This window comes from Anas acuta, chromosome 4, assembly GCF_963932015.1.
Source record: "Anas acuta chromosome 4, bAnaAcu1.1, whole genome shotgun sequence".
NCBI classification, from domain to species: Eukaryota; Metazoa; Chordata; class Aves; order Anseriformes; family Anatidae; genus Anas; species Anas acuta.
The window spans coordinates 72,454,382-72,466,556 of record NC_088982.1 but is presented as its reverse complement, the minus strand read 5'-3'; the positions used below and the strand labels follow the sequence as shown (position 1 = coordinate 72,466,556).

The 12,175-nt window shown below is 52.6% G+C and overlaps 1 protein-coding gene across 1 annotated transcript in view; it reads left to right on the top strand.

The window, feature by feature from the left end:
- Positions 1-3,584: 3,584 nt before the first annotated feature.
- The window catches only part of ELOVL6 (ELOVL fatty acid elongase 6), a 59,165-nt gene continuing 50,574 nt past the window's right edge, over positions 3,585-12,175 (top strand). Inside the window, exon 1 of the mRNA XM_068681973.1 lies at positions 3,585-3,892. Within this exon, the coding sequence (XP_068538074.1) occupies positions 3,804-3,892 (89 nt within the window). The 5' untranslated portion in view covers positions 3,585-3,803. The remainder of the gene's footprint in view (positions 3,893-12,175) is intronic.

Here is a 12,175-nt window from a genome sequence, read left to right as displayed (position 1 = left end):
AGGCTATATATTTTTGTTGACTGTTTTCAAACACAACTGATATAAGCAACTAGAAGCAGGGCTTACAAACTCCTTAAGGCCATGGAGGTTTTTATACCTTCTTCCAGTGTCCATGCATATTTGTAAATGCTGGTGAGCTGAGGAGTTAACTTCCAGATAGCCACGTGGTAGGAGGATCTCTCAGGTAGCCCATATGGGACTGGGACAGCAAGGGAAGAAGGATGCACTGCAGATTGCTTGACCTAAGTAGAAGTCCTGTGAGCTATGGCAAACCTGGAGAAATCCCCACTGTGCGTTGGAGACTCTTCTGAATCTCAGAGGAGTTTGGCATTTTGTGGCTCTGTTTCCTGAAATGGCAGCAGCTGATTTTCCAGCACTGCTGGGACTTGAATGTCAGCGCTCCCAAACGAGCCCCAAACACCACACAGATCCTCTGCCAAGCCTGGACAGCAGCTGGTGGCCTGGAGATGCTCCTTCCAGGCAGAAATTGCAGGCACATTACAGCCTTCAGCTTAGCTCTGTTACATCTTGCCAGCTCTTACATGGCCTTGGGGAAACCTTTGGCAAGGGAGCAGGTCTCACTCAAAGCTTCTGGCTAATCTTACGCTTTGGGGTTGCTGAAGCCCATCGATGCACTCTGGAAACTTTGCATACAGAATACTTATGTTCTGAACAACTGTTTCCGTGAGGGAGAAACCCCAAGCCATCAACTTCAACCCAACAGGTACTCGTGTAATAATCAGATGGGATAAGCCATTAAGCTACTCAAGTTTCTAAAGCAAAATATTTTGGACTTGCAAAAAGGGGATATTGATTTTTTTTTTCTCAAATTAAAATTTCTGGTAACTCCAGAAATTCAGTCCAATACATTTTCCTTGTAAACAACTAAAAGGACCTGTATGGGGGTTTATTTTGGGCAAAAAGTAGAAGCGTGGCACTGTTGCTATCTCACAAAGTAAACAAAAACAACAACAAAAAACAACTAATAAATAGGCTTGACTCAAGAATTATTGGACAAGGTTTTGCAAGAAATCAGGAGGGTGTATTGCATCCTTTGGATCTATTCATCAAGATTGCCTGCCTGATTATAAAACGTGAGTTTAAGCTTGCTAAAAGAAAGGGAGTGGATTTGCTGTAACAACTCCATCTTTTAGACAAAAGAAACGTATTTTGCTGCTCGTAGGAATAAGTTTACATAATACCCAAATATTTGCTCAAAGCTGGGGTCCAGATTTACTTGTTTAAGGGTCACTCCACCTAAGGAACCTGCAGGTGCACAAGTCCATGGGACCTGATGAGATGAATCCATGGGTCCTGAGTGCATATTTAAGAAGTTGTGGCAGTCTGGTGAAGTTCCCACTGACTGGAAGAGGGGGAAGCATAACCCCTGTTTTTAAAGAGAGAAAAAAAAAAAAAAAAAAAAAAAAAAAAAGGAAGACCTGGGGAGCTACAGGCCCATCGGTCTCACCTCTGTACCTGGCAAGATGATGGAGTTTCCTCCTGGAAACTATGCTAAGGCACATGGAAACCAAAGAGTTACACTCAAATTTTTGTGGTTAGTGGCTCAATGTCCAAGTGGAGACTGGTGATGAGTGGTGTTCCTCAGAGGTCGATTTTGGGACTGGTGCTGTTTAGCATCTTTGTTGGTGACATGGGCAGTGGGATCAAGTGCACCCTCAACAAGCTGGCCAATGACGCCAAGCTGTGTGGTGAAGTCAACGTGCTGGAGGGAAGGGATGGCAGCCAGAGGGACCTGGGCAGGCTCGAGGTGGGCCTGTGGGAACTTCTTGAGGTTCAACAAGGCCAACGGCAAGGCCCTCCATCTGGGCTGGAGCAATCCCAAGCACAAGTACAGGCTGGGCACAGTTTGAGAGCAGTTCTGAGAAAGACTTGGGGGTGTTGCTTGACAAGAAGCTTAACAACGTGTGCTTGCAGCCCAGAAAGCCTGGTCTGATGTAAGGTGCTCCTGCCCACGACAGGGGGTTGCAACTAGATGATGCGAAAGGTCCCCTCCAACCCAAAGCACTCTGTGACTCCATGATTCCTGACAAAAGAGTTAACGTACACCAGCATTTGTTGTATCGCAAATGAACGTCTCCACGTATCTCTATTATAGATATGATTCAGACACATGAGTAATATCACCTGCAGCCTTTCGTGGCGCCCGCCCTTGGAGTAAGCACAGGCACACGCCGTGATGAGGGCGCTGCCACCCCACTGTTCAGCTGGAGGTGGCATTTCTCCTCCACCGTGACGGCAAGGAGCACTCCCATGTCTCAGAGCCTGAGCATTGCAGCTGGAGGAGCACTTCACCCTGTGCTTCCAAACATCCACAAAATGTTGTCCATGGCCACCCTGGAGATGTCTCTCTCCTTCTTCCCTCCCCGTCCACCGAAGCTGCCTGCTGGTGGACATCTGGAAGACCAATGTGCTCCTTTAGGGGCAGGTCGTTTGGAGCAGGAGTGCACACGAAGGCAGCTTTACCCAAACCCTGCTCCAACAGCCAGTTCGGTGGCTGTGGAAATCTGACATGAAGCTGTCCTGAAAGCTCCTCCAGCTCTCTGAGCTTCCCCTCTCTGTCTGGAAAACAAGAATTCCCCCTTTGTCACGTCTCTACAGACAGAAATCTCTTTGAGGACAGGACTGCTGGACCTTGGTTCGTCGAGGGCCTCTGGGTGCAGTAGTAATAAATAATAATTTAGCACCGCCTTGCTGTTTCAGTGCGAGCCGTGTGTTTTGTTTAAAACCCAAGTCAGATGATGATGTGATAAACGCAGCCCACATGAGGAAAGAAGAGTTCTAATTGTCAGGGGGAAAAAAAAATAAAAAAAAAAAATGTCGAAAAACATGACTGACAAGCATGATAGTCAAGATGCAAACATCTTGAACATCAAACCGGTTAGCTGTTGATATCCCACGACCTGGGGGCTCCAACTCCTTTTTTTTTGTCCCAGTGGGGTCCCAGTGGGGACTGTTTTAGCCAGGGTGGTTGAGGAGCTCAGCTGGAGACACCAGCGTGTGGCAGATGAGGCAGGAAAGACAAAATTAAGGACACGTTGCGTGCCCTACGAGGAAAATTAAGGATGTATAAACACATTTTGTGCCCTCTGAGGAGCGGAGCAGGAGATGGCTCTGCACTTAGGGTCTCCCTGAGGCGAGGGTCAAGGCTCCACAGGCCCCATTGACCCTGTGGCACCCAAAAGCAGGGCTGGGGGCGCAGAGCACATCGCCCACCTCAGGGACACCCCCTTCCCTTGCAGAGCAGGTGCATGCTGAAAGGGGACACCAGAAGGGCAGGGGGCTGGGTTTTATTTTGGGGAGCTTTTTTACTATTTTGGGGGTTGGTTGAGGTGTGTGTGTGGGGGGGGCAGGTGCGGCTTCACCTCATCCCGCGCTGTTTGATTTTAGGGTGAGGGGGGCGAGGGGAGTGTCTGTCTGTTTGGGTACGGGGTGAGGGGGGTATCTCGGGTATTAGGGCGAGGGGTTTTCGGGGGGTGCCGGCGAGGAAGAGAGGGCTGGGGTTGGGTGGTGTCTGTGGTGGCGGCGGGCGGGCACTAAGACCGCGCCGCCCCCGGGCGCTGCGCGGCGGCTGCAGAAGAGGAGGAGACCGGCGGGCCCGGGCGGAGAGGCGCGGAGCCGAGCCGAGCCGAGCCGAGCCGAGCCGAGCCGTGCCATGCCAAAGCCGGGGTACCGCTGAGGCGGGGCGGGCCAGAGCCAGAGGCGGGGGCTCCCCGGCGGGGGCCCGGCTCCCGAGGCGGAGGCAGCATTCGGGCGCGGGGAGCGGCTGCGCAGCCACCGGGCCAATGAACATGTCCGCGTTGACTTTGCAGGAATACGAATTCGAGAAGCAGTTCAACGAGCATGAGGCCATCCAGTGGATGCAGGAGAACTGGTGAGTGGGCAGCGGGCGCGGCCCCGCGGCGCCGTGCGCGGCCCCGCCGCCGCCGCTTCACCTGCCCCGACCCCGCCGGGAACGCGCGGGCGCTGTGCCCGCCGCCCCCTGCCTCCTCCTCCTCGCCTTCATCCTCCATCAGCCTCCTCTTCAGCCCCCCTCACCCCCCTCTCCATCCCCTCTTCTTCTCCACCTCCTCCTCCTCCTCCTCTCCATCCCCTCTCCTCCTCCTCCTCCTCTTCTTCATCCTCTCTCCATCCCCTCTACGCCTCCTCCTCCTCCTCCTCCTCTTCATCCCCTCTCCTCCTCCTCCTCCTTCTCCTCCTCCTTCTCTTCCTCTCCATCCCCTCTCCTCCTCCTCCTCCTCTTCTTCATCTTCTCTCCATCCCCTCTCCTCCTCCTCCTCTCCATCCCCTCTCCCCCTCCTCTTCATCCCCTCTTCTTCTCCATCCCCTTTCCTCCTCCTCTTCCTCCTCCTCCTCCTCCTCCTCCCCATCCCCTCTCCTCATCAACTTTCCCCGACGGACACTTGCAGATGGACGCAGCCCTGTCCCGCTCTCACCCCCCAGCACCGGGGACCTGGCACCCCACAGAGTGCCCACGTCCCCCGAGGGTCCCAGGAGGGGACCTGAGAGCATCCCGTCCTTATTTCACGAGGGTGGTTTGGATTTTTTGGGGGTAGGCTAAAGGGAATGGGCACCAAACGCTCTGTTTGAGCTCGGTAGGTGGTGAGGGGGACCCGTGGATGTTTTGGGAGGGATGGGGGCACGGAGGTGTGCACGGGCTGGGAGTGCTGGATGCTGCCCGGTTTGCCCATGTTCCGGGAGCAAACTGGTTTGGGAATAGGGCAAACGGGTACAAGAGGATGGAGGGGGGGAGATCTGAGCATGTATTAGCTGGGTAACAACCCACGGGAGGTGCAGTTTAGGTTAAAGAACACGACTAGGATCCAGGACTCCCCGTGTCATCGCCGGGCTCTCCTGCACCTCGTTATGTGACCTTGAGGAAATTACATAACCTCTCCTGGGCCTCAGTTTCCCCGGCTGGGAGAGACCGTGGGGGTAGTCATGCTGAAACGACGACTTAGGGAGCGTTTGCGGAGGGCCTGGAGGCCGTGGAGCACTGCCTCAATGCTCAGCAGGGCGATGAGAGCCTCCCTCGCTGTCTCGTGTGCTGCAGAGGTTAGCCAGCGGGGACTCCAGCAGCAGCGCGAGGCTCCCACTTTCCGGGTTCAAAGCAGGAGACCATCAGCTTTGCGCCTCTGCTGCACAGCTGAAGAGGCACGGCGCTCTGTGCACGCACGCTTTGCAGTCTGGTTTTGCCTTCTGTAAGGGAACCAGTGAATCGGTGTGGTTCATTCGCCTGAAAGTAGAGAAGAGCAGCCTGCCTGTGGCCCTGAACCTTGTCTGCAAATGATGTGGTGCTGTGCTGTCACAGCACGCTTTTCCTGAAAATGCAGGTGAAGCTTCTTCCGAGTTTCAAGTTAAACTGTGCGTTTTTATCCTCAGGAAACTTACTCTCTCAATGGAACAGGTCCTGTTCCAGCAGCTGATATGACAAGGGAGAACTAACAGGTAACACGCAGTGGCTGAGGGCCTTGCAAGAGGGCTTTTCTGCATCGTCTCAGGATGACGCTGTACGTTCACCTGCACTGGCATCAATGGCAGGCCTTGGCTTTGTGGGCATGACTTTAATGTATGCACCATTAACATGAGATGAGGTTCCTAAGCAGTAATTTATCGGGATAAGCACAGTTGTTTGCTCTTTGGACTGAAAGCATACTGTGGCAAGATTTTGTACTGTACTAGGCATTTAAATCAGAATGCAATGCAGCACCCTAACGTGGAGGTAAACAACCTCTATAGGTGTGGCATTTCGTACTTTGCTTCTGTCATAGAAAAATTTCTTGATATCTTACAAAGCCCCCCCAGAAAAAGGTCTGTAGCACGGCAGGGGTGACAAAGTGGCCCTAGGTGTTGAACGCGTCTTCTGAATTTTGAGGAGCATCTTCGGAGCCTGGCTCCATCGCGTATGAAGACATAGCCCAGAGATTTAGGCAGGCCATGAATCCCTTTATGTACCCTCTGGGTTCTGGGCTGCTTAAAGCCTCACAAGCCCCTTTAATTATATCCGAGCGAGCCAAGAGCTGGAAAAGCTTGAACGGGAAGCCCGGGGGTAGCAGCGTGCCCCTAGGTACCGGCGGGGCTGGTCTGGGTGGATTATGGTGCTAGGAATGAAATGGCTGCTCCTCACCAGCCCAGGTTGAACCTCCTCTGCCTCCATCCAGCCTTCCCCGAGCTCCTTGGGGCCAAGGAACATCCTGCATACCAGGTACGCCACCGCTGGCTGGTCCGTGAGCTTTCCTCAGCACGCCCTCGTGCCAGGCTTGGTTTCCTCACTCCCACATCTTCCTCTGGACACGTTCCCTCTGAGGCCGGCGTGAACGTGGCCCCTCTGATGGCGGAGAGGTCTCGTAGCCATAAATGAGGTCCCTCCTTGCTTGGGTCCTCCTTGCTTGGGTTCTCGTGTTCCCCTTCACTTCACGGGGGCCCTCATCCTGCAGTGTGTGTCATGTAGGGACCTCTGTGGGGCTCGGGCCTAAATCAGCAGTGCTGAAAACACGCTGCTGGTCTGGCACCGAGGGAAAAGGGACAGCCCGTGCCCCGGTGCCTAGAAGCAGATGGGTTTTGTGCCTCCCTCCGTGCTCAGCTCGGCGTGTGCCTGGCCCCGGTGTGGAGGCAGGAGCTGAGGAGCGGTGCCAGGGGCTGCAGGGGCGGCCCTGCCGCTTGCTGCTCTCTCAGGGGAGGCACCACGAGTCACTTCTCTTCCCCGGGAGACTGGTTTTGAGGAGGCTAAAGATCTGAGGGGTTCATTTGTTGCCATCCAGCTCCTCACACCTCACGTTGTGGGGAGTCTCTGCGTCTGCCTGCAGTGCCACCCGTGCCACAGCTCGTGACGGCAGGTGCAGCACCTCGCTGAGCTTATCGTGCGTGCCCCATGGGAGTGAAATCGGGGTGAAGTCAGGCATTTAGTAAAACCATTGCTTAAAAGATTCTCAGATCCAACTCTCCCAGCACCTCCTCCCAAACTTCTTCGGAGAGGGGTGAAGCAAATCGGCTGCAGGTGGGATCTTTATTCCGTTTTGAACCGAGCTACCGCCGGAGGGGGGACGCAGCCCCAGCCCCCGGCTTCCCGGGGATACAGAAATCAGGATTTTTTTTGGCAGGAAATTTCACGGCTCGGGCCGGCGGCGCCGCGGTGCCAGCTCCCGGCTGCAGGCCGTGAGGTGGCAAAAAGCGGGCGGCGGTGGCAGCAAGCGGGCGGCGGGTGCCGGCAGCGCCGGGGTCCCCCCGCCTCGCGCCAGGTCGGGGCACGGGCAGCGGGTGCCAGTTGTTCCTGTTATAATTGCCTGGCCAATAATCATTATCTTCAGATGTCTGCTGACGAGGGGCTCGCCAATGGGGAGGCAGGAGGCCTGTGCTGACTGCGCCCGGATTATCTGCCCGAGGTGACGTCACGCCAGGGCTTGCCGAAAATCGCAGAAACTTTTCCTCTGCTGCTGCTCCGCCGGCTGCGGCACAGCCCCCGGGATGCTGTCCCCAGCTCTCGGTGCCCTCGGGATGCCGGGTGCTGCTTTTCCCTTCTCTCTCCTCTTCCTTTAACCCTTGGCAGCCGGCAGCGTGCTCTCAGGTGGCGGCAGGAGCAGAGAAGCAGGAGCAGGATGAAAGCCCCGTGGCTGTTCCCCTAGGATGCTGTGGGGCTGAGCTACAGAAAGTCCTTATTTTTGTTAATCAACCTTTGGGACAGAGTGAAAAGCCACTAGTTTTTTTATTATTATCATTATTACTATTTTTTAAAAGCGCATGCAGCTCAAACAGGACTGTGAAATTAACTCTGTGAGCCTCAGATGAGTAGAAATACTCGGGTATTTAAAAAGCCCCACACCCTAGTGCAGTAAGTTGTTTTTAACCTCTTGCTGCCTGAAACTTTCATCTACAAGAGTCAGTGAGTGCCTGAAAAGTTCATGTCTTGTTGTGATTCTCTTCCCAGTCAAGACTGAAAATAGCTGTGGGAGAGCAGAGGGTCAGCTAATTTGGATTTGAAGATGTGCTTGCCTTTTAATAATTCACGTAGGCACCGTCGTTCTGGACAGGTTTGTTTCCTAAATGCAGAACAAGCTTCTCTCATCCACTTAAGCTGCTCTTGCCTCATGCAAAAATCAAGAATGAGAGGCTGTGCCTGTCTCTCTCCAGGCATACGTGTGCGGCAGCCAAAAACTGATGTAAATTTCTATTTATTTATTTATTTTTCCTTTCCCTGAGTGCTTTCTAAATGCCAGGGGAGGACACAGAGGGATGCTGCAGTCACCCTGTCCTTCTCTCGTGTGCCACAGCGAGGACGCACAGGGCAAACGATTCGCTGCTCCTGGCCGTGGAGGCTGTTTTACTTGAGCCAATGCAGTCAGCCTGAGAAGGCAGCCCACCTTTACGTTGATTGCAGTGCCCAAAGGGGCTTTTTGCTGTGCTTACGTGCCAGCTGGCCATAAAGCCGACAGGCTGAAGGATTTCTAAGGGTCCTCCTTGCAGTACAGAGCAGCACAGGTGCCAGAGGAATTAGAGAACGCCCGCTCCATCGTGTTTCCTCCATCCCTTCCTGAGCAAAAGGCAACGTATCGCAGGATCACATCACTCGACCGCCCTGAAAGCACAAGGACAGAGCCAGCAGGGAGTAGCGGTACGTGTCGTTTCAGGGTTCAGATGATCCAGTATTTTCTGTGTGTTTGCTTGGAGAGGAGAAAAAAAAAAAAAAGCAGAAGGGAGGGCAGCACAAATATGTCATCCTGAATATAAATACGTTGGTGTCCTCTGGATGCAGTCTGCCACTGAAAGGTGGGCGCTGGCCCTTCACTCACTCACCCTGTCCCTCGAGTTTGAGCACGTCTCTCGTCCTGGGGCTTCAGGAATTGTTGAGCCTCCGGGAGCGAAGCCATCTCTGCTCGGTGTGTGAAGCACTGTGTGCTCCTGGGGGTCACAAACTTGTAAGAACGGCCAGCGTGAAGTAGTTTAGGAGGTTGTCGTCATTTTCAAGAGTGAACATGAGGAAAAGATGCGGGATGCTGAATTACTTGGGCATTTTGGAAAATGCAACTGGCATCCTCAACCAGGCCCGCGTTTTGGCAGCAGAGACAGCAAGCGGGGTCAGGAGTCCCGGGATTGAGGGGTGCTTTTGTGGGTGGGCAAAGGGGTGGCAGGAAGAAGCTGATCTCCCTTGGGACTGAGATGCAGAGTCCTGCCTATGTCCTCTGAATGCTGGCACCCTTGCGCAGACAGACAGACAGACAGACCAACCTTTGGCCAGACAGACAGAAGGAACCAGCCTTTGTCCTTTGCTGTTAAAATCCAGGCATTGTTGGTAGGAGGAGGCTCCCCCAAGGCGTAGCTTCACGAGGATGGGCGAAGGCACAGGCTGCTGGCAGCTCCCGGGGTCCTGTGCCCCGGGCGAATGCAGTGGGAGCACAAAGCCCTCGCTTAGCCCCGGTTTCCTTCCACTTGGAGAAGGCAGCAGGTGACCTTGTGCTGTACGTGCATGCCTTTGGGCTCTTCCCAGGCGTTGCAGCAGCATCCCTTTCCCCGCTTTCCTTCTCCAGCCATGTGTTGGTCATGTGCTGCTGTGGTTTGGGCTGCTCCGTGCTCTTCTGTTAGTTTTTACGAGACAGAGACTGCCTTGCTCTGAGAAGAATAAGTACAGAGATTAAAAAGGTGGAAACTTTGTAAGGGAAGAGCTGCAGTGAGCGTGCGGGAGGTGCAGAGCTGGGATTCCTCCTTGTGCTCGCTTTGTGAGTGCCTGTGGAAGTTTCTGCAGCTTGGAGAAATATCACTGCACCTGAGGAGCTCGGCCAAAGCGGTAACACACATTGCTTTCTGATCCCATGCAGCGGTGCCACGTGGTACTGCCTTTCCCTGTGCCTCCTGTAGCGTGCCCCACTGCAAATCTTCAATTTCAGCCCTTGTTGACTCCGGTGGGGGCTTGTGATTGCCGTAAGGCTTAGTTACGGACCAGGAGCACGGTGAAAGGACTCCAGAAGCAAGCTGACGTCAGGCTGGCCGCAGAGGTGGCCGGGGTGTTGCAGAGCAGGCTGCCGAGCAATCTTTGACCTCCTTGGAGCTGGGAAGAGGAGGAGATAACACAACTCAGCAGCTTGCCCCACGCCAGGGATCTTGGGGCTTTGCGGAGGGCACGTCGTGGCTTCTGCACCAAGCAGCAGCAAGGCATGCTCAGCGCAATTTTGTTCATTTTTATTTATTTTTAACCATCTCACGAAGAGGTCCTGAGGTGGTAAGACCCGTACAAATAATTACATGATGAGGTTTCAGAAACTGTGACTGTTTTACGCTAATACTATGAGCTTTACGCTTGCCCTAGCGCCGCGTTTGCCTCCGTGGTGGTGGCAGCCGAGGAGTAAGAAGAGCTGAGCTGGTATCGGAGGGAAGGGAGTTTATTGTTACCCTGGGATTAAACTGCGAAAGTACAGACCAGCCCTAATTGCAAATTTATGGAAGGAATTGTCCTTCAGATAGTCCTGTAAAACTTCGGGCTCTTCAACGTCTTCTGATGGAAACTTTTAAAGGGAATTTTTAAAATTTGCTGGTAATTAGTTCCAGCCTGCGAATGGAGTGCAAAATGAATTGACCATCATCCACGATCGTGAGCTCCTCCAATTGAATGCATTGCTTGTGATATCTGATGGCCTCAGCTACCCCTGGACATGAAATCTGCGCTCAGTCCTGAGCGTTATTAAGGCCGAATATTCGCCCTGTATGCATTGAGCCTGCAGTCAAATAAATACCCCTAGAAAGAGCAATCCTAGGGGTTTCCAATTAACATTTTAAGAGGCAGAAACAATGGGCCAAATTCACGTCGGTAAAAACACCAGGATGGTATTACTGAGGAGTCTGATCCTCTGGGTAATAAAAACGTCTGGTTTTCTTTTTCCTTTTCCTTTTTTTTTTTTTCCTTTTTCATTTACAGCTGTTAAGAGGTACTTAGGGGGGTAATAAAATCCCCTCGGTATAAACAAAAGCGGGATGCCAAAGTTGCTGCGCTGTCCCATTCAGATAGTGCTTTTATTAACAAATCTCCCCGAAGTCTGGCTTCTTTCTTCTGTACTTTTCCTTTTAGCTTTAATTGGGAATTTTCCCTCTAGGTCTCCTGCTCCCTCGTGCATCTGCAGGACTTCTGTAAACATTAATGGGAGTTTTGTGGTTTTGAGCGTACAACGGACCCAGGCAGCTGAAAGCCTTGGGATTTTTTTTTTTTTTTCTTTTTTTCCTTTTTGCTCTCCCTGCAGGGGCTGGCTCTCCAGCTCTTTTTTTTCACATCTCTGCCGGTCACAACCCAGAGAGGCGTTGCTGTGAGCTGAGGACTCTGTGGACACCTTAGGTTCAGGTTTCCTCGCGTCGTGTTTCTTCCTCGCCCCTTGGACTGGCAGCTGGTGATTTCACCGCGTCTCCTCGTTGGGAGCTGGCATCACGAGGTCGTGTTCAGCGAACCAGCGATTTGGGTACACAGCACTGATTGTGGGCCCCTGATGAAACGAGTTACTCAAGAGGCAGTGATTTTGTGAGAGCATTGCCCCGTTAACAGTTTTTCAACAGCTGTTGCCCACCATCTAAAGCAAGGTACTGACCCGGTTCAACCTTTTGTCTCTTAGTCACCTCTGTGCTTAAATACCCTTTTTTGACCTCATGCATGATAAAAAAAATACTATTTTTGGTACCACTCATGCCAGAGCTGTCTGGGGTGAGTCCCTTTTGCAATGGCTCTGTGTACACAAACCATCCGTTTGTTTTGTTAAATCATTATTTGTTGTTTCAGAGCTCTGTAAATACCGGGGAGTTAAATACATTATTATTATTATTTTTTTTAATCTTGCTTGTGTTGGCGGTTGGTGCCAATCATACCGCCTTCACGCTGCCACATTTCTGGGTATCTGACGCTAACTGGGATGCCCCTTGTCCAAGTGGAGTGGCTTGGTCCTTGACTTCTGGAGTAGATCCATACCAAAAGAAGAAGCCTGCTTGTTTGTGGCTTTGCTCAGCCGGCCTCATGTTTCATTATGAAAGGCACCTCTCTTTTACAAGCCACATTCCAGCAACTAGCTGGAAAAGTCCTGAAAAAAGGCTGTAGTAAAACTTCGGTTGGCTTCAGTGTGAGAGAGAGAGAGAGAGATCCTAAACTTGGGTGTGTTGGATGAATGTAATACAGCATCTGGTATGTAAAATG